Genomic DNA, 27,883 nt, shown 5'->3' on the forward strand with positions numbered 1-27,883 from the left:
GTTCCTGCGACCGACCAGAAGTTGAGGACGCAAGGCGGCTGTTAGAGAACTGTGTTTGTCATTCATTTCAGTCAGTTTTATTACCAGTAAACAACTCCTCAGGAGCTTCAACAAAAGATGAAAAGTAAGGACCCCAAAATTTGAATGCATCGAAGAAGAGGCACTTTGGCTGTTTGCTTTAAAGCTGCTGTGAGGAACTTTTGATTTATATCAATTTAGGCGCCCCATTGTGGACAAAGTGATACCTCTTATTTCTTGTTCTGTACATGCAAAAGTAGTGTTTTCAACAAAAATCTCACCCTGCTGTCTTTTAACAGCCAGATGTATCACTGGATGTGATTATTTGCCGTGCAAACAGCCTAAAAAAGGTTGTTTCTAAAGCCAAATGTCAATCATGTGGTCTGACACCTACCCCCTCTGAGTGGTTTAAGGCATTAAAAATGACAACAGAGAAGGTATCAGTGTTGCTGTTTATGGTTTTGTTTGCTTTTGAAGGTCATAAAGAGGCATCAGTGTTGGTTTCAGTCTGTTTCTCAGCTGGTGAAAAACTCCTCATAGTGCCTTTAAAATAGCAGGAACATTAGATTAAAAAGCATTTCTGAAGATCTTATTGCACTGATTGATTGGCTTGTAACTTTCTAAAGATGTAAATGTAACACTTATGTAATTTTAAAACAAGTTTTACAGAGAATCTCTTTCTACATCAGTTCTCTTTCAAAAACTCAAACCAAAACTTGTAGGATTCTGCTGCCCCAGGATTTGGTGTTTGTGAACTTGATACCTAATCTTTCATAAACCAACCCTCAACAGTTTTCTTAGATCATGTAGATAAAACCTGATTCATCTGAGTTGCATGAGACTGGCTGACTCTATCTGTGCATCTTTTACCTTGTGCTGTCTTGTGAGTCAGAGCAGAGTGACTCCTGTATGACAGAGACCTGTTGCATAAGATCACAGACAGCATAGCCCAGCTCAACTCTGACACCAGCAGCGGCTTTATCCATCCATCAGCCGCCTCGCACACACAGGTACACACTGTCCCATTGTCATTCAAATGTGTGCCGGCTGATTGAAGCGCTTATCTCTCCTAATCGGAGCGTGTAAAGGTATTACTGCTGAGGGGGGAGCATCGCCACACCAACTCTGATATAGAAAATCACATCTGTGAGCTCCCAGAAAGCTTTATCTACAGAGAAGTGAAATTATTGCAGGGAAGAAAAATGTCCGTGCAACCCCTCCATCTGTTGTCTTTGATTAGCTCCATGCTCGTTCTCTATTTTCTTCACATCCTCAAGGACAGAGGGAGCAGGCGAGGTTAAGAGGGAGAAGAAATAAAGAGGCGAACACACGTGTCGTTAAAAGTAAGATTTGTAAGCTTATTATTTTGTTATCATGATCACTGTTATAACCTCTGTTATGGTTTGTTCAGTTTACAGTTTATTTTCAAGTTCATTTAAAGTCATTCCAGTCGAAGGTAAACATGATTGTAATCGTTGTTTCCAACACTAATAAATGCTTCTTTTGTTTTGCCAGACAACACGCATTCACACCCTCTCTCTCTCTCTCTCTCTCTCTCTCACACACACACATCCAGTAAGAGTTGCTCACACATTGACACACTGACACCAGCACACACACACAGAGACAGCATCTCATGCTAAAACTCCTGCACACAGACATGAAGTGATTAACAGATATGAGCTCTGATTCATCCTCTCCCTTACACAAACACACACACAATCAGATGACACGCGCACACACACACTCTCTTGCTCTCGTGTCTAAGTTCATAAGTGCAACTTCTTGAAGAGTGATTTTCCCTCGCGCACAGCTCTTAACCCCCTCCGTCCTCGCCCTCCCCTCAAGAGCCACATATACACCTGGGTTTTTTTTCACACACTGTATCATAGTGTAACACACAATGCTGCAAAACAATAGATCTCTTGTTGGATTCCATAGACATAAACTCTTGTATCTGTTGAGAAAATACTCTGATACACACTTTTTGAAAAAACAAAACAAAAACACATTACCAAAATACCTTCAATAGAATTAAGTCATATATTTGTGGTTCCCAATCTGACCAACAAAAGAGGTTGCAACCCAAACTGATGTCACACCTTGACTGAGCAAAAACCCAAACTACCACACAAAACTGGCTTCAATTATTTTCAGGTACTCCTGAGAATACTGGATCATTTACCTGATAAGAAAAATTAGGCACTTTCAAAGTTTTTGGGGGTTTTAATTTTACCTTTAGAGACTTTTTATACCCAGCTTTAGAGACCAGACAGTGAATAGAGTAGAAAACTGGGGAGATAGGTTAGGAACCAACATGCGGTAAAGAGCTGCAGAATCAAGCCCAGGCCGTCTGCTTCAAGGACTGTAGCCTCTGTATATGGGGCGCAGGGTTTACCACCAGAGCTAAACCAGCGCCCCAGTTTCACAAGTTTTATTTGGATGTTCAATCATTGCTGGTTGTAAATGACATCTACTGAAGCAATAAACACCTCCGTGTGTGCTATACTAATCAAGAAAGCAGACCCTGCTTGGGGAGCTGATGACGGTACCGATGGCTAGAAGAAGAGCAGATTTTTAGCTGCTCCAATTTCAAGCTACGCTCCAGAGACACATAGAACATTAGCAACAGTTTCCTAACTTAGACTGAAAGATAAAATTTACAATTTTTTTCTCAAACTTGTAATTAGTTGGTGCTCCAGAAACACTTGATCAAACATAGGCACAATGAAAGCATGTCACATCCATCCCTACATGGACATGTTTTTTTTAATTGAATGTTTTGGTTCAGATTTTTGAGGCAAAAGTCTAATCCATGCTAACCTTCATCACATCATCAGGGTTGTTTGAAATTAATGCAAAAGCTTTCTCAAGAAGACATTACAACTGTTTCAATAGCTAAGCAGTAAAGCTCCACAGAATGAGTAAACTGGTTCTTATGTGTATATTTGGGAGAGCGTCTTTTTATGGGGTCACAAGCCGGAAAGATTGAGAACCACAGATATATGAATATATGTTATGTTGGTCTTAAACATTCAAGAGATAACCAAACCTTGAAACTGATCATACACATTTTTCTGAGATACCCAGAGTGAAGCCCAAGTTTACATATGGCTCAACCCACCCAGTACTTTTAAACCCATATCCCCCAACCCTCCCCTTAGCTGAGCACAAATACACCATGGCAAACTAAAAAGAAAAAAAGACAGTAAAAAAATACAACCACAAAGAAACTGAGCTTCAAGTTTGTAAAAATGCTTACAACACATTCCACCTTGGCAAATGTCAACACATTGGGAATCCATTCTTTGTCCGCTACTGACATTTACATGAACACTTGAACGCCTCACATGCCGGTGGGTGATCGGCAGCGTGAGCTGGTTGCAGTCCATCATCATCCTCATCTTCATTTTCAACGTGACCCCTATCACCGACACCTTCATCATCATCATTGTTATCAGCTACTACAGTAAGCCATGCCTGACTACAGTCCATCGCTAGCAAGGTGGGGTAACCATGGTGAATAAGATGCTAGTTGCTATGGAAACGCTGTTCTGATGCAACCACTGGTACAGTTGTTGGAGTTTGGGATTGCCGGACCTCCCCACCAAAGCACTTGGTTTGTATCTATTACTTTGTTGCTTTAGTTGAGTTTTGATTCTTTTTTTTATTTTGCATTTTCATACTTAGAGGATGTACAGTATGTGGATGTATTTCAGGCTGTTAGTAACATTTAAAATAGTCTCTGTCTCTCAAACACACACACGCACACAGACACACGCACACGCACACACCTGACTCACTCAGACTTATGTTTTGCCCTGCAAGCACACACTTGTACAGAAACAGAAAAAGTTACCATGTGGCGTCTGATAAATGATATTTGAGCTTGTTATTGTCCTGGACTTTAACGTTGATGCTTTGTGTGAGTGACTCTCCTCCCTCCTGTCTCTTTCTGTATTTCCTTCTTCTTCACACGGACAGTACTGCTGGGTGTATCCATGGCTGCTCCGTAGCCGTTGTGTGCTTTGTTAACCTCGGAGATGACAGAGGACTAACCCAGTACAGGACAGAAAAGTAACACAGCAACTTATAACATCAACAAACCCTTACAGTGTCTCTGTCAATGGCACATCTACAATAAAATCCTCCCCTTCTTCCCCTGATACATTGTATGTTAAAGTGAATGAATCATGGTTTAAATGCTCTGTATTTTGCCTCTGACCCCGTCCAGCCTGGTTACCTTCATCACAGAAGTGTTGTTGAAAACAGGATGACAACTAAAACAGTTGTGTTGCAGTTCCAGGTTGTGTTTTTGAACTATAAGCTACTTTGACTAGTCTCCTACACAGGACCAGCGCAGATCTTGAGCTGGTACCTTTTTTTTTCTCCTCCATGGATCAGGACAAGTTCCCAGCATCAAGATCGACAATATTGACAACAAAAAAGGCAATTTAAAGTTCAGTTCTTCTGAAATCTATTTGATTCAGTTCATTTGAGTTCAGTTTCTGTCTTGTTGCAAATAGAAACTATGGCAACTAGCCCTAAGGAAGTGTTTCAGCCAATCAGATCCAGGGGAAAGTCCTCAAATGATTTTCAACAGGGTGGGACGATTTGATGCTTTTTTTCTTCTTCTTTTAATAAGGACTTCAGCCCGCCTCTCCTGTTTTAGAAATGCTTTATGAGGTGAGCATGATCCAACATGCTCAGCCTGTGGCCTGTTCAGACACACAAACACAGACACAGACACACTCACACACAGACTACCACACCTGCATCTGTGTGTACTGGCTGACTGTTGATGAACAAAAGTTCATCCTGTTTCACCCAGTGCCTGGAGGTCTCTGAACCCCACCAAACCCACATCCTTTCAAACACACACAGACACACGCAAACTCACATTCATACTGCGATGCCTAAAAACTCTCATTTCTCGCTCCTCTTGACTTCCACTCCATGTTTTGGTATCTGGAGCTCTCCTCTCCTCCAGATACCCCCTCACTCTCCCACCCTCCTATACTGCACACCTTCCCAAGGCTAGTTGGCATGGTGATGCCGATGGGATGGCCGTTGCTAGGAGATGAAGAGAGCGGCCAGAAGGAGCATCGTCACGGTGAGGAGAAGGCGATCCCTGGACGGGCTGCTTCCACTGACACTCTTCTCCAGCTTAGGAACAAAAGGGTTATATTCATCTGAAAAGGAGAGCAACAGGGGTAGAATGAGAAAGTGATGTCTTTCTATCGATATCAGATATATATTTGAGCATGTAATTCTTCAGCAATATTGCACTATAGAGGAAGTGCTTTTGTACTGAATATCAACAGGGCTGTGTGCAGTATTGTACAGAAGATAGTCACAGGCAGGAGGAATTCAGTATAACTGCACAACCTCAAAAGTTCTTCAAGGAGAATTTTGCAATAAACATTTAATGTAGGGGATGCACTGATTCGATCCTGGTACCGGATATCGGCCAGATCGGACTCAAACAGCTACATCAACAAGGGGCCGATCCATATGGCCGATCTATTCATCTCAGTTCTATGCTTTTCTGTGTTTACAACAGCCATGTACTACTATGTCAACAGCGCCGGCCAGTCTGTGCATTTTTGCCCGGTGGAGCATGATGGAGGATAACTACAGAGGCTCTGCAGTTTAGGTGCATGTCACGCTTCTTTTGCTAACAACTCCGCCGGAAACCTGCAGCATGTGCAGCAGTAATGTTTCCACGGATGGCAGTCGCGCTGAAAAATATAACAGAAGCCCAAAGGAAGAAGTTTACGTCAGCTGTAGCCGACTGCAAAATGAAGATTAACTCACCAGACTGCTGGTACACATTTATAATCTCTTGAATAATGATAGTGTCAGTTTAAAATGTTCATTTTATTTTGGTATACAAAGTCAGAAAAGCCTGAAGTTGTCAAAACATGATTCTATCCTCACATTAAGGAATAGAGATTGTTAAATCAATACCGGGATTGGATCGGTTAAGTATCGGTATCAGCAGATACCAAAGCCCAGGTATCGATATTGATATCGATATCAGTATCTGTATCAGGACCTAAAAAGTAGGATCAGTGCATCCCTAATTTAATGCAAAAAAACGTTGGAATGAATCATTCATTTTGATAAGCCAAAACAATTTGCTGTGCAACCTGACTTGAAATAGACTAGAAGTAGAAAACATTTCTCAACATGCTACTGTTTTTGCTTGTCCCAACTATATTGTAGGCCAACAACTTTATATCTTGCACATTTATCTGCATGTTTCAGTTTGTAGCCCTGTGAAATAAGAGACCGTTGACAGCACAGGGTGCCAACTCGATTGCATCTTTGCACTGGTTGCCTGTTAACTTTAGGATCCAGTTCAAGGTTTTATTAATTGTTTTTAAGTGTTTAAATGGTCTGGCACTGTCTTATTAATCAGATCTGGTACAGCCTCACTGTACTTCCAGAGCACTTAGGTCATCAAACCAGCTGCTCCTGGCAGTACCTTGGTCCTGACTCTCTACTCGTGAGGACAGAGCCTTCTCAGTGGCGGCCCCAAAGCTGTGGAACAGCCTACCTTTCCAGGTTAGGGCTGCAAAAACCCATCTTTTCTCCTTGGCGTTCAGTCCCAGCTAAACAAGAATCCTTGGCTTTTTACTTTTTTACTCTTTTTATTTCCTAAATTGAGCTCTTACTATTCTTTTATTGATTTTATTTATTATTATATTTGTGTATGATTATATTGTATCTTAATAACTGTACAGCACTTTGGTCAACTGATGATGTTTTCAAATGTGCTTTATATATAAAGCTTGACTTGACTATGCAATGGTAATTGATGAAATTAAGAACACCTGAAGCAGAACAATAAGTCCCTGTGCTGTTTATACCAGCGTTCCCAGAATGCCACTTTTCCAATCAGATTACTTGGACAGAACTTCATTGCAGAAATATAAAATGTCCTACTTAAATGTGATGAAACAAACGGAGTGAACAAAAGGCAGCCTACAGCACAGAATCACACTCCCACTAAAACATAGCAAGTCTGAGACAAAGACAACAGAGCCATTGCAGTCTGCTGCAGCTGTTATCATAGAGCCCTTATTGTTCTAATAAAGTGACACATTCCCAGCCGCACAATAACATACCTTAACACACAGACGCACTGCATACTGTAAATTTGGCTCCATGTACACCTGGTGCCGCCCTAAAAATAGATTACTTCTTTTGTTGTGGAGTACATGCTGAGTGTAGATGTCTAGTCGCTGTTCAGCAACACAAGCCACCAGACGGTTTGCTGCATGCCTACACTCATGAGACACACGTGCGGCCAGACACACCCGCTGTAGTCACTTGATTAATGAGACTGAAGAGCAGACAGAAGCACTATTTACTGTCTCTCCACAGGACGAATGATGCTGATTAGGAACTATTGTGCTCATGGCCTGATGGCATGGAAGATATTCTCAGTGTTTCCACACGGCGTCGGAATATTTCCAGCTGCTCTGTGGGTCAGACAGCAGAGTAATGACTGGCTGACACCTGGTTTTAGAGATGGCCTCCTCTGGTATGCACTGTCGGCCAATCTAATGAGGTCCATGCAGCAGCGGAGCTCAGGTTAAACGCTTTGACCGCTCTGTAACCGAGCATGCAGCTAAGGGGTCAGGGCACTGATACTTTTTTGTGATTACTGACAGAGGAACGTGGTTTTGGAGACACAAACAGCAGACCATGGAGTATCCTTGCAGAACGGGTTCTAAAGTGTGGCTAATGCCTCACACACACATGCCCACCGTCCCTCACTAGCTGTCACAAACATAATTATTGTCTCACACTTTGGGCGGGATGTTTGTGCAGGGGGCATGTGACGTACATCATGACCTCTTGACATGTTTCAGAGCCAAACTTCAGCTAGCATGAGGAAGCTGTGTGTGTAACTGTGTGTTACTGTGTGTGTGTGTGTGTGTGAGGGTGTAGGAGCAGGAATGCAGGCAGTTTCTTCCTGATAATTAGAAAGCTCAGACACCTAGAGGCGTCTCTGAAATTAAATGTCATGTTGACAAGAATGAGAAGATGTCTTCTGATTGTTTATTAGAGTGTGTGTCTGTGTGCAGGATTTATGTGTGCGTGTGTGGGGGGAGTGAACATGCGTGTGTGTGTTTGTCAGTATCTATTAAATGAAGCTGTGTTTCTGTCTGAGCTGAATACAGTATAGTTGACTCCAGGGGCACCAAGTTGGGGAGAAAAGTTAGGATGCTTCTAAGGGTCTATATCTGATAGGGGGCCTTAAAATATCAGAACGTTATGATTGTAGATTGGTGGCCAAAAGGGATATTTTTAAATGGGATCCAAACTCCCTGGAGATGCCTCAGTTGGCTCTGTTATCATTTCTGGCATGATTTTTTTTTTTGAACATTGATTCAAAGACTGTTAAAAAAAGAGAAAGACATGTGGGACTGCTGGAAATTTACACTGTTAATCCATCCATACATCCATTTTTGTTCTTGCTTATCCCATTGGGTGTCCCTGGGTTCTGGAGCCAATCCCAGTTCATTGGGCGAGAGGGAGGGTACACCCTGGACTGCTCTCCAGTCAATCAATGGGCTAGCATGTAGAGACAGATGACAATCCATGCACACACTTGCACCCATAGACATATAAAGAGTAGACGCCGCATTGGCTGCTGGGGCGCAAGAAATACGGCTGCCATCTTGGTCCGGTCATCCTACCCATGATCCTACCAGTAATCGTAAACTGAAGCAGAAGTGACTTCAAGATGGCAGAGCACTGTGCGGCAAAATACCAATCATGCATCACATACATCACATATCGGAATATTCTATTACTGTTAAGCCCACTATGAATTTTAAAATACGCCGAACCATGTGTCCTGTATCATACCTACATGAATGACGTTTGCGTGAAAATCAGTTCAGTATTCAGCGAGTTATGATTGATTAAATGTGCTGATACTGAATTGCGCCGGCCAAACAGATTACATTGAGTGGAGTGGGTGACCAGACCAAGATGGCGGCCCCACGGCTCGTCAGCGCCAATAGGTAGTAGCGGTCAATGCGGCGTCTACTCTTTATTATGTCTATGCTTGCACCTATGGGCAATTTAGAGAGATCAGTTAACATGAGGAGCATGTCTCTGGACTTTAGCAGGAAGAGGAGGGTACCTGAAGAGTATACACAGGGAGAACATGTAAACTCAACCAGGCTGCTTCTTCATCCCCACCATGAGGTGACATCACTAACCACTGCACCAACATGCAGCCCTACACTGTGAATGTATTCATTTGTTTATCCATTTATTTTAACAAATGTAAAACTATGAAGTGATAAAACCATAGACTGGTGGCTTCATATTTCATCATTGTAGGTTACTGCTTAAATAAAAAATGTCCATATTGTTTTGTACTGTCAATTTTTCATCCAGGTCTTATCTGCTTCACATCTCTATCAGGAATAGTGACTACAGACACTTACAAACAGCCAATTAGAAGGTATAGACATTTGTTAATTAGTGGTTTAAAAGAAGTTGAAGACGATTTCATGTTGACAGCATTGTGTGTTGTTCTCTGCGTACTTCAGGGTTGTGAGATCATTAACTTAATTGATGCACCTGGGCAATCAGCGTGCACACCTGGTGTTAATGAGCTGTTTCTTGTTATCTCTTCATGAAGGCCTTTGAAATTAAACAAGAAGCTTAGAACTTGAACAGTGCTTTGAATTTACTGTTCTAAATAAGAAGTTAGGAACCATATTTACAAAATAACCTCAACAAACTTCAACTAATCCAGAATGCCGCAGCCAGACTCGTAACCAGGTCCAGCAGGAGAGAACACCTCCGTCCATTCCTTTCTTTCTCTGCCGCAGAAACCCTTATCCCCGCATTCATCACATCCCGTTTAGATTACTGTAATAGCATCCTGTACGGCACATCATCCAAAGTCCTCCATAAACTGCAATACATTCAAAACTCTGCTGCACGCCTCCTCACCTGCACCCGCTCCCGTGACCCCACCCTCTGGAACTCACTCCCCTCCCATATCCAAAACTGCTCTGACCCTTCAGCTTTCAAATCTCTTTTAAAAACTCACCTTTTTAAGTTAGCTTTTCATTTGTGATTGTACTGTTGTGTTGTTTTGTTCGATCTGTGTTATTTGTTATTTGTTTTTTTTTTGCTTGTATTGATTTTAACAATTGTACAGTGTCTTTGAGTTTTTGAAAAGCGCTATACAAATAAAATGTATTATTTTATTATTATTATTATAACACATTACACACATTTTAAAGTCACCGCACTGGCTCCCAGTCTGTTTTAGAATTGATTTTAAATTGATGGTGTTGACTTTTAAAGCTCGTAGGGGGTCAGCTCCAGACTACATTGCTGACCTCTTGACTCCCGACGAGCCATCATGTAACCTCAGATCCTCCAGTAGGTCTTTACTAACTATTCCACGCTCAAACAGAAAAACCAAGGTTGATTTTTTTGGCCATTTTTCAGAGAATATGAATGGTTAGTGGTTGGTCACAGGGGGGGCCAGGTTCAGTTTTACAGGGGCACTGGCCCCTGTTGGCCCCTCCCAGAACCACCACTGTTGTAAAGTGCTTTGTAATTTGAAAAGCGCTATATAAATAAGTTATTATTATTATTATTATTATTATTATTATTATTATATGGTGTGAAACCTTGTGAGACGATTTTTTGACCAAGTTTGCAAGTTGAAATCTTCACAATAACATGATGAACTTTGTGTTGTGAAATGATGGAGCGTAACACAGCTGTCCCTGCAAACGTTAGTGAAATAGTCCAGCCTTTGCTTCTTGCTGATGCTCCACCTGATGTTTCCTGTAAAGTACCCAGAACACAAAGTCCCTTAAAGACATTGTAATTACTACAATAAACCCCATTAAAGCAAGCTCTCCTGATTTTTCTCCACTAATGGCCTGACCTGATCATCAGATGCAGAAACCTGAGCCAACAGGGCAGCTAAATGAGTATCCTCCCACTGAAAGCCATCAGTAATCACATGGCTGCACGGGGAGCTGCTCGCACTGTTCCATCTGTGTTATAAATGAATCTAAATGGAATCTAATACTTGAGGCCGCATTCAGGAGGGAACCACTGTTAAGCTGTGGACACTGACTGAAAGGGGCAGTGCACAGGAAATAAACTGTGAGCAGTGAGGGGAAGAGATACATAAGTGAGGTTTACAACATGAGCCTGCAACATTCAGCTCAGTTAAATGTTTTTATACACAGTAATCAGGAAGATTTGTGTGTTGGAGTGAATGTGCTGAAGTGAACTTTGAATAACAGGAATTAAAACTCTGATGCGATGAGACTAATCGGCAGTCAGGAGGAGTGAAAACGAGGGAGGGGAATAGGAAACTGTGCAGCTTCTTTGTTTTCGGTTCATTTCACAGCTCCCTGCTGATTTTCTCACTTCCTTTTGCACCACTTGGGTTTTCCTATTAATTTAATTGGCAACACAGCACTACAGGTGAAGATGACCCACAGGAGCTAGGCTAATTTGTGCTCTTTTATTGTGTCAGCCGTTTGCTATACATTAACAATATTTTGATGTAGTTCCTTATCTTTTCTAGTACTTCCAAAACAACTATTCAGCTGTGGAAATTAAAGGCCTGTGTTTTTTTTGCTCACTGAATTAGCATCTTTTGCATTTCTTTTAAAAATAAGAGTAAAAAAGAAAGAAAGTTTGCGTTACTCGAGACTGAAGTGACAAATATAAGCACAGGTAAACAGACTCCAATCTGTGCTTCACCTCAGGCGAAAAAACAAAATTGTTTTGGAATGAAACCACTTCCTTGATTTAAATCTATAGCTTACATCCCTGTGATAGCACTAATGCATACCATAACTCTTAGATAATATCATGTGGGGGGAAAAAATTTAACGAGGGAAAAACTCAATTTCACACATCAAAAGGTGAATAAGCCAAGTTTTTATGGCTTTCCTCTCCACTGCATTCCTGCCTGTGCTCAGGGAGAAAAAAAAATGTTAGATGGAGAATTAAAGGGCAGGAGGATGAGGAGGGCATGAAGAAAGGAGATGAAGTGAGAGAGGAATAAGATGAAAGAAAGATGGAGGAAAGAAAAAGTGTCAAGAGGGAGAGGTATCTCAGCAGACTCATATGACCTGCAGCCATTTGCTGCAGCCAGTGATGAGTTTTCTTATGACAGTTATGAGAACAGACTGATTTATTACGCAAGTGCACGCACACACACACACACAAACACACACACACATACATACACACACACTCTCACACACACACACACACACACATACACACACACACACACACACACACACACACACACACACACACACACACACACACACACACACACACACACACACACACACACACACTCTCACAAAGATTAACAACAACACAGGCCCATATTTTACAAGCTACCTGGAGAAGAGTGTGAAACTAGACAGGATGATGATTGATCTCCACATCTGTTTGTGTAATCTGTGGCAGCTAGCTAGGCCATGCTAGCTGTGCATGTTGTTTGTGTGCTGCGGCGCTAATGCTGCCATAACACTACGATGCAACCACATGATCGTCTGAGAGATTATCTTAAATCCGTTGATTATTGATTTACTGCTCAGCTTGTCCCTGAAATCGCAGCCAGATTTCAGACTGTTCCAGAGCGGACAGATTTAGCATGATTTCCATGATTCCCATGATTCCACCAGTTGTGTAATCCTGGTGAGAGGAACAAAAGGGCAGAGTACAAGAAATCTGAACAAGCTTTTGATTCTAGGATTGTTTTTTTGTAGCTAACCATGAACTCTGTGTTCTTTGTACAAACTGTACATCTGGGTGAAGAATGTACGTGTTAAATTAAATAGTTGTTCAGCCAGATCATCAGTGTGACATGCCAGCTGGTGCTGCAAAGGTTTCTTTGGAACAGTCACACTTTTAGTTGGCCCTTTAGCTGATACTTTCTGACCAATGAACTGCCTGAAAACTGCAGTCTATGAAAATACATCCCGTGATATCCAATCATTTATGCAACTTTTAACAAATACACCGAAAAGAGAAATGTGTCATTTTCACTGGATGAAGGTAAAACAACCCAATCTCTTATAATGTCCTCTTATATCTGTCGTTATGAGAGAAGGAAAAAACAAAGTGTGGACTTGTTATTTTAGTTCCCAATCAATATTTGCTCATGAAGCTGCACCAAGTCTCTTGCAGACTTTCTGCTGCTCTGACTTTTGCCCTCTAGTTAGATGTTACCTACTCTGTATTTAACTCCTTGGCTGAATAAATCCTACCAAAACATGTTTGCAAAAAAATGCTGTTTTTGTGATCACAAATTGCACTTTATTTGCAAATTAATTGCACTTTTAAATTATTGATTGTTTCTACATACTGTCTGTACATATGCTCCATGCTGTTGAGTTGTGCTATTTATTTTGACGTGTGCTGCTGACCTCTTGGCCAGGTCGCTCTTGTTAAAGAGGTCTTGACCTCAAGGGGTCTCATCTGCTAAAATAAAAGTTAAATAAAAATAAATAAAAAATTAAGCCACAGCTACAAGTGAGAAGTTGAAAATAATATTTTTTTAAAAAGCCCAACTAAATGATAATTAAAGACAAAGATATGGATTTGTATTACTTTGAAAATACATGCATATTGCCTTTATTTCTCTCTTCCTCATCAATTAATCTACAAAGAAACTTCAGTCATCAATAATCTAAAATTGTGCCCTATATTTTGCATTCATCTATTATTTTTATGCTGCACTGCAATATTGGTGTTAAGTGTGCACTGAATAAATAAACACAAGCACCACTGCTCTAGAATAAATGCATTATAAAATAGAGAGAGAGAAAGTAATATTCCATTATTAAATAAGAGTGTTTAATATAGAATATACCCTCTTCCCCTGTATATCTTCAGCTATCTTTATGCCTGGGTTATGGGAAACATCAGGGGCAATATGGTGGGTAACACAACTTATCAGTCAGGCATAAATACGGGGACAAAAGCAGAACCAGGTGGGTTTCTACTCTGATGTTTGTCCTTTTCATTAGAGCGCAAAAACCTTGTGAATATTCTAAATATCACATAAATGGCTGTGAATACACAAATCATCAATCACAAATGTTTCAAATGTTTTTGTAACTTTTTTTTAAGTCTTATAGATTCCACTCTGTAGTGTTTTTAACTTTAATCAGCAACAAAGTTAATCCCTCACTGAAAATAGTCACCATAGTGTACCAATCACTGCTGTTTGAGCAAAATGCTAATAAAAACCACAGATCCTTGGCACTGCTGTTTATGAACTCTGTGGAACTGATGAGATTTTTCTTTTTCATTGAGAAACACATTTTTTATTTCCTGTTTTTTAAGGATTTTTTATCTTCAATAAAAAAAAATTGTGTAATAAGTTTAAAACAGGGTTGTCCGCGTTAACATGTCCTCCTCTTCCATCCAACTCACCCTCCCACCTGCTCGCTTGACCACCATTGGGGGAGAGCCTTCAGCGGCTCAGGCCCCCGCCTCTGGAACTCTGTCCCTCTCGACATACAAAATTTCACCTCTCCCACCAGCTTCAAATCCCGCCTAAAAACTCACCTTTTCCGCCAAGCATACTCACTCTAATCCGTCTCTGTGGGACTGGAATGACTTCCTCTCCCCTCTTTCATTTGTTCTAATTTTGTATCTTTATTCTAATGTATGTATTTATTTACTGTTGAGTGTTGCTTTCATTATTGCTATGTTGTGAGGTGACATTAGGTGTCCAGAAAGGCGACTATAAATAAAATGAATTATTAATTATTATTATTAACATGCCGATCATGATAAGATCAAGGTCCAACGCATTATATTTTTCAATTGCGTGCTATTTTGTCCCTTTCGGCACACAGTAGTTATGCCACTGCAGCCTTTTACTGCTTCCTCCTCCTGCTGCTGCTGTGATCGAAAATAACAAAACCTCTTTAACGGCACATCTTACTGTGAAACACTTTCAGATGGCTCAGACAAAAGTAATTTGCACTTAAAGTGAAATAGAATTAAATATCACAAGTAATTCGATTTTGATATAACACCTACGAGCTAAGCATACAGGTGCAGCTAGACTGTTGTCAGCAAACATCTGTGTCCCATAGAGAGCAGAGCATTATTTTGGTGTGTAAGAATCACCACTGACCTGTGGATGACATTAAATCAAAGATTAACCTCTTTGACTCAAAAAGTGAATCATCAGACAGCCCAAGAAAAAAACAGCTTAACTACCCTTTACTTTAATTTGGCGGTGTGATTGTGAATAATATGATTCACATGATTTGAGACTAATGTGATCCGATTGATAAACATGACTTCACGTCTGTTTTTATGTCTGGAAGGCCCATGTGGATTTGTTCCTCCCATATCTCCTTTGAGTGAGTGTGTGTGTGTACGTGACTCACCAATATCATCAATTTTCAGGCCTGGTCTAAGCGTGTAGTCTGGTTCTGTAGGCTCTGGCTCATCATCCACATCAGAGGCTGAAACAAAGAGAAAGAGAGACAGAGAGAGAATAAAATTGAGTGAGACAGAAAACCAGAGAAGGAGAGATGGAGGTTGGAGGGGTTAAACCATTCCTTCAACCCAAAGGATTTTAATTACATCCAACTCGACATGTTGAGAGAACAGCCTAGGGAACAGCAAGGCAAGGGTGGAAGGGTTAAAAAAAATCCCCCGGAGCAGACAGACTGACAAGCCATAACAAGAGAGCAGGAGAGAGAGAGAGAGAGAGAGAGAGAGAGAGAGAGAGAGAGAGAGAGAGAGGAGAGAGAGAGAGAGAGAGAGAGAGAGAGAGAGAGAGAGAGAGAGAGAAAGAGAGAGAGAGAGAGAGAGAGAGAGAGAAGAGGGGAGGCAGATCAAGCTGAAGAGAGGCAGTGTGTGAAAAGAGAAGGAGAGCGATGGAGTCGGGGTGTGAAAGGGAGGAGAGGTTAATACTACAGGGCGGTGGAAGTTAAAAGGACCGGACAGGCCAGGGATCAAAGTCTGTGTGTATAAGTGTGAGCTCTGTGTGATTGTTGGTGTGTGTGTGTGTGTGTGTGTGTGTGTGTGTGTGTGTGTGCTTGGGTGTGTGTGTGTGTGTGTGTGTGTGTGTGTGTGTGTGAGCGAGAGAGGGTTGAGAGATTGAAGCGAGGCAGAAGAGCGAGAGAGCGAGAGAGGTTAACACTACATATACATAGCCACCCACTGACCGCACACGGCAATAAATGGATTCTGACAGGGAGTGAGAGAGGAGGGGTGACAGAGGAGAGGAGAGGAGAGGAGAGGAGAGGGAGGAGGCAGGGGGGTGAGGGGCCTTCAAAGCTGGAGCTGCTCCTTTCTGCTGAGCAGGAAGGGAAAGAAGACAGAGAGAAAAAGAGAGAGAAGAAGAAGAAGAAGAAGAAAGGGAAGAAGAAGAGCAAAGAGGCTGAACAGGGGGTTCTGTGCTGTGAGTGAAAGTGCTGTAGGGGAAACTCAGCAGGAGTATTAATAGCTCTGCCTGTTTCAGACTGTATTTAGATTGTGTGTGCATCTGTATGCAGCCGCTGTGTGTGTGTGTGTGTGTGTGTGTTGTGTGTGTGTGTGAGTCAGTAATAAGTCTGTCTGTGTGTGAGTGTACGTACGTGTGTGTCTGTGTGTGTGGGTTTGTGGGTAGCACGGTGGCCGCCAGATGGTAGAGTAGCCAGATGGGTGCAAATGCAGTCTGCAAACAGGTCCAAGCATTACATTTCAGCAGGTCAGACACCGCACACACACACACACACACACACACACACACACACACACACACACACACACACACACACACACACACACACACACACACACACACATACACACACTCACACATACACACACAAAACCAAACACACAGTCGCTCTGCTCATACTCAGACAGTTAGAGACTCACCCGTGGAGCAGCAGACGTAAACTCGTAGCCTCAGACAGCTGCGGCCGTGATGATGGGTGGGTGTAGCTGTAAAAATATAAATGGACAGTAGATCATGCTCCTGTGTGTTCACATATGTTTAATGATGTATTACTGTATGTGTTATCTCCCGAAATAATCGTCCAAAGTTAAGGTTTTGCTGCTGCAAAGGTTGTAAAAGTTGTCTGAATTAGTTTCTGTACTATTAAGACACATCAAGAGTAAAGTACCAATCCAGATGACTGTATCTGCACCAGCGCTAAAACTGACCTCATTAAACAGTCAGGAATAACAGATTAGAGTGTTACACCTCACCACACTTATAAAAGAAGTTACGCCAAACATGAACTTTTCAACATGAATCTGAATCCTTTCAGAGCACCTCCACCTGTGAGAGCAGCGTCACACAGCGGGGTGGTTTCAAGCAGCTTTAAACCTTGCTTTAAAAATAAAGGGAAAGAGTGATGTTGGCTAATCTTTAGTTGTTCTGTTATTTTTCATGCATTCTTTGTCCTTTACTAGATAGAAGAGGTGAAGTGAGATAGGGAAAGTGGGGAGAACAGAGCAGGAGAAGACATGCAGCAAAGGGTCAAGGCTGAGAGTTGAATCAGTGGCTGCTGAAACAAGGACTGTGGAGCTTGTACATGGGGCACATGCTCTAACGGCTATGCCAAATCATTTCTTTAAGTTATTTTTAACATCATGTGATGTACTGTCGTAGAGAGGTCAATAATACAAGTACAGTGTTGTACATAAAACGGCATAAAGATGTCGGCAGTGAATTCGGATTCATATCGTAACACATTACAGAGTGGCTGTGATAGGCTGTTTCACTGTAGGTTGCCAGATGTGGAGTAATGAACAAAATTTAAATAAAAACTGGAGGCGTAGTGCTTTTAAATGTTTCATAAAAAACATTACTTTAAACGCCATTCCACACTCCTAAATGACGTGTTGTACCCGAACGTGAGTGTTCTCTGGAGACAGTGAATGAATGCTCACGTTACTAGAGGTACAGACCCGGAGAGTTTCCACACAGATGATTCGCGCCCACATGAGGGCAAACAAGGACATTTAATTGACTGTATGAATAAAACCAGCTCATAGCAGTCCAAAGCATTCGTCAAATTTCTCTAATTCACTTGATCTGTTTGTGTTGAACTGTGGGAGCAAAATAAGACTGTGGAGGAAGAAAACAAAGAAACAGCATGAACATTAAAGACAGTTAATGAATGATCTTGTAGCTCTGAGAAAGCAAGCTGGTAAAGCTAACTTTCTTATATTAAAGAAACATTATATAAAAGATTAACACCTGTTTTAGACAGGATCTGTTCTTGATATGTCACTGATGGGAAAAGGAAGGATGGCTTAATTACCCTAAGCTCCTTTCAGACTACGTGGGGTCTGAATGCTAGCTACTCTTCGCCCTGTTGTGACTTTTCGGACACAGTGACAAGTCAAATGTCTTCTGTTAAAATCTCTGTTTACTGTGTGGAAGGCTGCTGGTTATTCACAGGAATGACATCATGAGAAACACATCCATCAATTCTCATCCACAACATGGCTTAATTTAGGGTGACTGATTAACTGTTCTTCTTTGGACTACAGGAGAAAGCTATGGCGAGCACAGAAAAAAACCCTCTCAGTATTTGCAGTGAAGCACAGCGGCTTCCTGTTTTGATGTTGTCGCACACAACTTTCCAGAGACTTCTCCCATCATCTAATGCAGCCTTAATGATCACTCCCTACATTATTTATCCATTTAATGCATGAGACACTACATGAGGGCAAGAAATATATGTTATATAAAATGGTTTGATGACAAACTAAAAGTTCATTATTTATACAGTGTCATATCAGCATGAGGTGTTGTGAGTTAATTTGATTAGCTCTGAACAAAATTGATGAGCCTGCTTGACTATAGCGTGATTTGATTAAATGTGAAACAGTAATTTGATGCCTGGAAGTACCTGGGGACAGATATTGTCGACTCTAAACTGAGTAATCATCAAATCCATTTAACACTAAAATGAGAACATGTTTGATCTTAAAGAGCTTATCGCGTTACCGCTCTAGTTGCTGCCACTTTGTTTTACTCTAAGGACATACACAAACATTTGATAGAGAGACGTGTAGAAGAGAAATTGACCACACTTACAGATGTAGTAGTACTCCTGTCCAACATGGAACTCGTAGCCCAGCGAGAAGGCGCTGTATCGCTGGAACTTCTCCGAGAACTTGATGGGCGCGTGTGGGGCGTGCGGACGGTTACACTCCCACCTCTTGAAGCCGAGCTGAGGGTCGCAGTTCCTGTACCCGCGGTAGCTGACCATGTAGAGGACGTACTGCTCACCGGTGCCCACCATGCGCTGGCTGTCATTGTAATGAGGGCAGTAGATGTCAAGGTAGTCGTTGACGTTCACCTGCATCGTGTAGCCCTCCCTGCGCAGACTGGACACAGAGACAGAGAAAGAGTCAAAATGAGTGGTGTCACTTAGTTGTTGAACACTAACGAAACATTGAACCTCATCTACATTTTCATATGTGCATAAATCAAAGAGGTTTTATTCAGGCGTCATTTATTTAAAAGGCAATTTCAAACTTGCTGCAGTCAGCACATTATAATTGGGCATGTTTGTTAATGTTTCTTCCTGCAGGAAAAATCACAAACAGTTGGATCAATTTGAGGGAGAAAAAACAAAAAACGTGCTAAATAGCCAGAAATATATCAACATATCAAACTACAGGATGAAAAAAAAACAACGTTGGTATGCAAACGTGTATCAAATAGAGGTTTCACTTTTTCTTTTTTGAGTGTGTAAAAATACAGTGAAAACCGGGGCACTGGTTGCCTAGTGGTCCAAGTGCCCCACATACAGAGGCTACAGTCCTCATCGCAGGGGTCGCCAGTTCGATTCCCGGCCTATCGACAACTTCCTGTATGTCTACCCCTGCTCTCTACTCCCCACAATCTCTCTCTTCAGCTGTCCTATAAAATAAAGGCAAAAAAAAAAAACCTCACATGTTCTATGAATTATTTCCCCAATATTGGTATGGTTATAATTTTAATTCAGCACACACCAACACACACAATGTAGCTGCAGATTTTTGTATTATGTGGTAATAAGCACTTCAATTTAACTGCTCTAATTCTCAGTTTTGAGTGCAACACTTTTTTCAAAACACACATTTTTGAGCAAAACACAACACACACACACACACACACACACGTGCACCTACACACGTGCACGTACACACCTGCACGTACACACACACACACACATGACGGATAAATCAGAAAGGCAACATATCATCCTCTTATTTCCTCCTTTTTTTTCAGATCTAAGCGTTTAAGATTGATTGTTCACCTGAGGTCAAACAACTCCTCTTAAAGAGTTATTGAGTTAATAACAACACAAAGCAGGTGTGTGTAAGTCTGAGTGTGTGTGCATGTATTTGTGGCTAAGGGCTGCTGCATGCAGAGAATGCGGAGCTGGCTCTTCAGCATGGACTGAAGGCCCCAGGGCCACAGCTCCTTCTCCCGGTGTCAGCGCAGCGTTGTCCCCTAACCCCACTGCTCGTACATCAACCTGAGCGCAACGCTGCACTCACGTCAACCGTCAACGTCCTGGCCCACGTTTCTTACCTCCCCCTCCTTCCATCCTCCCCCTCCCCACCCAAAAGCTCATATATCAGCGTCAACCCTAAAAAAGACTCGGCCTGACAGGAAGATAAGGTCTGATTTTGTGTCTGGGAGTGGATGTGTGTGTAGTTTGTGTGACAAAGTGAAATAGATTCTTTCCTGACATCCGAAAGCCCTCTTTCTCTCCCCGTCACAGACGCGGGCCCGTATCTGTGTGACAGAGACAGGTTGCAGTTGTAAATCATACACACGCCGATGAGCATGCGCGCACACACACATTCACTCACACACACATTCTGTGGGCTGTTATAGTGGTGACATCATAAAATCACAAGGGGGCAGCAGTGTGTCATCCTGCGCCTGATGCTGCCACGCTCCCTCTCCAGTTCTAGGTCATGTCTCCAGGGAGATTATTATTCAATTATTAAATGAAGATCGAAACACTGCTCCCCATGTCTCCCTCTCTCCATCACTCTTTCCTTCTCTCTTCAAATCCATCCTGAATTTGTCTTTCTTCCCCTGCTCTCCATTCCTCTCATCCCTTCCTTTCAGAGTGACACGAGCAGAAGATTAATTGTTCAACATCCCTCCTTTGCTCTCATCCTCCTCCTCCTCCCCGCTCCTCACTTTCTCTCATTACATCATTTACTCCCCTGCAGAACAGATTTACTTCTTGTGGTATTAGTGTTAGAAAAAAAGAACCCAAACTGCTTCAAGGGAACTATATTTATAGTGGATGCAAAAAGAGAAAGAGAAAGATGGAGAGTGAGTGAGGTAGAGCTAGAGAGAGGGATGGGTTTTGGTTCCACCAGGGAGGCGTGAATGCAAATTTGAAAAAAAGAAAGAAGCACAGGATGCCAGAACCGAGCAGACAGGAAATTAAAAAAGAGGCAGAGAGTTTTACGCGACAGAAGAAAAGCAAGTTTTCCTTTGAGAGGAAGGGATGATGGCAAAAAGAAAGAGAGAAAAATGAGTGGGAGGGCAACTTGGAGTATCTTGAGTAATCTGAAAGTAAATCACTCCGCCAGAATAAAACCTGGATGTAGGATTCCGACTCTCTCTCTGTCTCTCTCTCTCTCTCTCTCCCTTTGTCTCTCTGTGTGTGTATGTGTGTGTGTGTGTGTGTGTGTGTTTAAATTTGTGTGTTAGTATGTTTGTGTCTGTTCATGTCTTTGAGTGTGAAAAAGTATTTCTGTGTGACACATCAAATCATTTCACCTTAACCTGCCACACACAGTCAGTGTCTTAATACAGTGACATCTTCAAAACACACACCACACACACACACACACACACTCTCTCTCTCACACACACACACACACACACACACACACACACACACACACACACACACACACACACACACACACACACACACACACACAATGTTTACAATGAGTGTCTTAAATATAATATGTTTCATTGAAACCCTTAATTATTCAGGCTGTCCATAACCAGGAAATAGACACGTCTGACTGAAGAGTGAGTTTATATGAAGAGGGCATGAATGTGAGTGTAAGTGAAGGATTTAAGAGTTAAAATCAAGATTATTAAAGGTACCTCTGCTCTTTCATTTGGAAACATGGACACATTTCATGTTCATTATGTTGGGGATTCCCAATCTTCTCAGCCTGTGACCCTTCAAAATAATGGCGCCACAGACTGGTGACCTCCACTGTCCCTTGAGGTGGTAAATGTTTCTCACAGCTGCACGCAGGCACTAATAGGCCAACCAAAGGCAGACATTCAAATAAAACAATAGAACACAACATCCAAACAACCACACTATTAAAAGTCATTTTAAAGAAGGCTAGTGTGTACATCGCTGTGTTTCCTGTGCTGCTGTAAACGAACCTGAGGATCAATGCTTTTCATTGATCTGTTGTAATCGCCTCAAGGGTCATGTAACAACATCTTCTTATCATGATGGATAAATTTAGCAATTCAACAAAGAATAATAACATTTTTAGTTTGGGTTTTGGAAGGCATCTCGTGGACCACTGCTAAGATGATCAGAAGATAAGAAAAGCCTACAACTTTATAGAATCCAGTACAAAAGTTGTGGACCAACTTTTAGAAACTGGCAGTGAAACCATGTCTACTGAGATACTGGGTCTGCTCCAGCACTAGATCTGGTATTAGCTTTTGGACTGATCTAGACAGAGTACAACTTGTTAATCAGTGATGCTACAAAGCACAATATGTATCATTTGAGCATATCAGCCCCATTCTTGCATGCCTACACTGGCTCCCTGTTCATTATATAATTAATTTTAAGATTTGAATGTTTGTTTTTAAGTCACTACATGGTCTGGCACCTCAGTACATCCCTGACCTCATACACATCTATGCCCCCTCCAGAGCACTTAGGTCTGCTGATCAGATGCGTCTTGTCGTACCAAAAAGCCGACAAAAGACAAGGGGTGACCGAGCTTTTTCAGTTGTAGCTCCTAAACTGTGGAATGAACTACCCACCCAAGTCAAAATGCCCCCCACCCTGGATACTTTTAAATCACAACTCATTTTTACTCCTTGGCTTTTAATACAGCATGATAGTTTATGTTGGTCTCTGTTTGTCGTTTAATGTACTGTAATTTAAATTGTACTATTATTTATTTCTACAGTTGGTATTTGTTGTGCAGCACTTTGGTAACCTTGTTGTTTTTAAAATGTGCTATATAAATAAAATTGATTGGATTGGATTAGATTTAAAAGTAACACAGCTACAATGAGGAATGCTAGTACAATGTTAAAGTAGAATTCTGTGTGGTTAAAGTTCCATATCAGACAGACAGACGACTAAACACACAGTCATACACATTTGACTTAATAATAGCCCCCTTGTTGATACTTGTTTTTGCCTAGTATCCAGTGTCTGAGTTATTTACATAAGCCTAGAGGAGGTAGTGCAGTGTATGAGAGGTGTTGACTGTCCATTGCAGTCATTTCTTTGTTTAGTAAGGCATGAGGTGTTTCTTATATAGCCATGTTTTATTGGGCTTTATACTGACCATTATCATTCAGGTTCTCCATCCTTTCTCAAGAGGAGTGGCTTGATCAGAGCCTAAATGAAGGGACTGAAATCAGGTGTGAGTCCTTTTTCCCATTACCTTCTATAACCCTTGGGCCTCTGGCGGCTTCATTTTCTTCGAAGGAATTCAGATTCATTCACTAATTCTTTAAAGTGCCTTAGATATGTTGATGTACAATAATCATATATTGTTACTTTATCATGATATGTTGTTATTTTTTCTGTTCAGGTTAAAAAAAAAACTCCAGCACAACTGATGTCATCCCCCGCAACTGTTGCCTGCAATAAATAACCATGAAGTGGACTCCTGGTCTCAAGTGTTTTCTGTGTGACTGCACAGCTATGATGTTAATGCCTGCTCCTGTAAAGCTCCCTATACTTCTAACTATACAGCAAAGTATTTTACAATATTACTGCTTTAAATGCTTATTAACACCACGTTCACTCTCACTAGCATTCATCAGAATACATTTTATTAACATATGCTATTTTGTATTAATTATCTGGTGCAGTTTAAGTTTGAACCAGGCCTCAGGATAGCTGCCAATACTACTGTGAACGTAATGCCAGAAATTTCATATTCAGCTTATTTTTCTCACCTACCTGCTCCTTCTGCTATTCTATTTGAGGCACTGTTTTATTGCCTTAATCACTCACTCACTTTACATTTCATTACACACATTATGTTTCTTTATTTCACTTGTATTTGAAACTTACTCTTAAGTTATCTTTGTACTGTAGCTTTGCAGCAATCTGACACTCAAAACGACAAATCTATGTTTTACAGACTACCTTTGCTCCCTCTTCTTGGTTTGAGCTTCAGGGTCACTTGAAACTGGATTGTTTAATTCGATTGGAGGACTTTAAAACTAGGATAAAGGATCATCTGATCAGCTTGTGCATATGTTTTAGAGCTTAACACTGCTAATTTATAAATCGATGTAATAGTTACTTGTCACTAAATGTTTTGTCCTGTTCTATTTATGAAAAACTTTTATGCTGCTGCCTTGGCCAGGACTCTCTTGTAAAAGAGACGTTGTATCTCAATGGGACTATTCCTGGTAAAATAAAGGTTGAAAAAAATAAAAATAAAAAATCATAGTGATGTACTAAAATGTCTATCAGAGTTAACGTTCATTTTCAGGACACAATGTGTGCATGCGTGTCACACTGAACATGGTTTCAGTTCTCATGTTTTCCATCAAAATTTATTTTAATTTAACCTAATCTAATAAATCCCCAAAAACATCATAAGGAGAAAATTTTATGCAGCAGAGAAAGAAATCCATGAGCTGACCGCACTGTCCAGTTTAAGATTTTATGTCCGTCATTTAGAGGAGCAGCTGGATATGAAATGTCTGATGGGAAATGTGCCCTTTTCTTTGTGCAAAGTTGATGTGATCGCCTCAAACCAGTCATGATTATATTCTCCCCTCAGTCTGATTTAAGACAGAAGAGAATGCAATAAATAGTTTGATTTCAATAATAAATCTGTAAGAAAATACACACTGACTGATAAAATTATGAGTCTCATTTATAATCCTCAAAGATGCAGCTTCTATTTCTGGCAGGTTTTCACTCTTCTTTATGGAGTTTTCTGTAGAGTAATGCATCCTGAAAATCAAATCAAGGGAGATAAAGAGACCAGAACTAAAAGGTGGAGTAGCTCATGAAATGTCATAAAGTGCAGCTCCTGATGCCTCTCTTTCCTTTTGCGTTGGATCACCACAGATTCCCTCCCTCTGAACATGATACCTGACTAGTTGGAGCTGCAGGGAGAGATCATGAAGCTGCAGGTTTCATCAGCGACACACAACAACTCCAAGCAGCAGAGGAGAGGCTTCCAAGAGTAAAAGAACACTTACAATAGAGCAGCACCGGAGGGACGGAGTGATGGAAAGATGGAGGGAAAGATGGGAAGGATTTATGGGATGAGACGAGGGGTAGACGGGGTTAAAAGCTGCAGAGTCTGGCCACCAGGGAGCGGAGGGGTGATAGCGGGAGGGGAGCGAGAAGGAGCAACAGCTAAGAGCAAGATCAAAGTGGGCCTGGATCAATGTCACTACTGTAAAATCACATCAGAGAGTGTGAGAGAGCGGCAGAGAGAGCAGGAGAGAGAGTATGTTGCCTATATAAATCAGAGGTAGGCAACAAAATGCCACAGAGTTACCCCCTGCCTGCCTATTATGTGCCCGGCCTGTTGGAGCACTGTACATCCATAAAACACTTTGACAGTGAGAGCAATCATTCCTTTTTGTAACAAGAGCTCAGAGGAGAGGCTTACTCTGGTCCTCACTGTTAGTAAGACTTTGTAGGGGAGGGGAGGGGGGCAGTGAGGGGAGATTGGAGGCTGAAAGACTTAAGCCAATTTAAGTGAAGTTTTTCCTTCAACCATGACAAAGTCAGAGCATGGTATTACTGCACCAAATATGCACCATGTTTTTCAAAAACAGAACATTAGATACAGTGCGACATCACCACCAAAGTGTTCCATGTGTTAGACTGGTCCCCAATAGATCCTATTAGTAACAATGTGATCTGACCCTCATCAGGTTTGTTTGCAGTTTGCTTTAGAACATTGGTGCTGCAGCTAAAAATAATGTCAGGTGATTAATGCTACTTAACAAGGCACAATTTTCACTTTGCTTATTCAAAGCTAATGCGAGGAACTAGTAGGTTGTTCTCATTTGGCACCCCTAGTGGACAAAGCAGGACTTTTTTTTTTATCTCTGCTGATTTTGTCCTGTACGTGTTTCATATCTTCTAACATAAAATCTCATCCGCCTTTATCTTAGATAAATCTGGCAGGGTTCTCACCCACACCAAATCCTGGCAGCATATCACCCCCACTCTCATGCACCTCCACTGGCCCCCTGTAAAGTACCGCATCACCTATAAACTCCTCACCTACAAATCCCTGCATGCCCTTGCCCCCCAATACCTGTCTGACCTCCTCCACCAACACACTCCATCCCGGAACCTACGGTCTTCGGACCTGGGTCTCCTCTCCATCCCCCGGACTAAGCTGCAGACTTTTGGGGACAGAGCATTCAGTGTAGCAGCCCCCACTCTGTGGAACTCTCTCCCTCCCGACATCCGCAGCACCCCAACCCTGGACACTATTAAGAAGACAGCCAAAATGCACCTTTTCCTCAAGGCCTTTCCCCGTTAGATAGTGTTATCCCCACCTACCCCTGCGACCTTGGGCTTCTTGAAAGGCGCTATATAAATACCAGTTATTATTATTATTATTAAAAAAAATTTATTATTATTATTGTTGTTGTTATTATTATTATTATTATTATTATTATTATTATTATTGTTATTATTATTATTATTATTATTATTATTATTATTAAATTGTATTATTATTATTATTATTATTGTTGTTGTTATTATTATTATTATTATTATTATTATTATTGTTGTTATTATTATTATTATTATTGTTATTGTTATTATTATTGTTAAATGTCTATCATGCAACTCACACTGAATCTTCAGCATGGACAATTTAACAAAGGGCTGTTTCCACAGTGTGCTATTATTGACCTTGTCTGATATCTACCCCACAGCAAGGGAAGGAAACTTAAAACCATCTATATGGAAAAAAGCCAGTCTTTACTTTGATGCACTCATTTTGTTTGATAGATCATATAGAAGCATCAGTAGTGAGTTCAGTCTGGTTCATAACAAGTGAAAAACTTCTGACAGGAGCTTTAACTCCCAACTTATGACCGGTCTGCAACTGCACGAAAACGTCCTTTAACCCTCCTGTTATGTTCGTTTCTCTGGAACAGCAGTAATGTTCCTGGGTCACTTTGACCTGGGACATATTCAATTCTCCAAAAGTGTCAGAACTCCAAAAAATCCCCCCCAAACTTTTTTTAATCTAATTTTTAACTCCATTACTAACCATTTAAATCAATATTTGATCCATTGGTGTTCTTTAATTCTCACAGATCATGGTTCAATGAGGATAACTCACTTGTTTTTCATTAAAATTCATGTTAAAACTTTTTTTAATGTACAATGGAAAGACCTAAATATAAAAACAATAGTTTTACATGACAAAGATTTTGGTTTATTTTATTTTAAATTTTGATTTCTTTTTTTTATGAAGTGATGTTGATAAATTAACACAACTCCTCTTCTGTCACATGCTGCCCCGATTTTTATGCTGCATTTAGCTGGTTTGGAAGACATATATTGCCTAAAATAGACTTTAAAAAGGGTCAATT

At 41.1% G+C, this 27,883-nt stretch overlaps 1 protein-coding gene across 2 annotated transcripts in view; it reads right to left on the reverse strand.

Moving 5' to 3' along the window:
* Window positions 1-1,355: 1,355 nt before the first annotated feature.
* The window catches only part of efna3b (ephrin-A3b), a 113,973-nt gene continuing 87,445 nt past the window's right edge, over window positions 1,356-27,883 (reverse strand). The window contains exons 1-5 of one of the 2 annotated variants that reach the window (XM_034697716.1): window positions 23,623-23,636; window positions 19,127-19,419; window positions 16,951-17,016; window positions 15,468-15,545; window positions 1,356-5,210 (exon numbers count right to left, since the gene is read on the reverse strand). In XM_034697716.1, the coding sequence (XP_034553607.1) occupies window positions 5,092-5,210; window positions 15,468-15,545; window positions 16,951-17,016; window positions 19,127-19,397 (534 nt within the window). In that variant the 5' untranslated portion in view covers window positions 19,398-19,419; window positions 23,623-23,636 and the 3' untranslated portion in view covers window positions 1,356-5,091. Of the gene's footprint in view, window positions 5,211-15,467; window positions 15,546-16,950; window positions 17,017-19,126; window positions 19,420-23,622; window positions 23,637-27,883 lie in introns of those variants that run through there. The other variant, XM_034697715.1, reaches the window with a different exon arrangement.

The sequence above is a fragment of the Notolabrus celidotus genome, chromosome 12 (genome assembly GCF_009762535.1).
Source record: "Notolabrus celidotus isolate fNotCel1 chromosome 12, fNotCel1.pri, whole genome shotgun sequence".
In the NCBI taxonomy this organism is placed as follows: domain Eukaryota; kingdom Metazoa; phylum Chordata; class Actinopteri; order Labriformes; family Labridae; genus Notolabrus; species Notolabrus celidotus.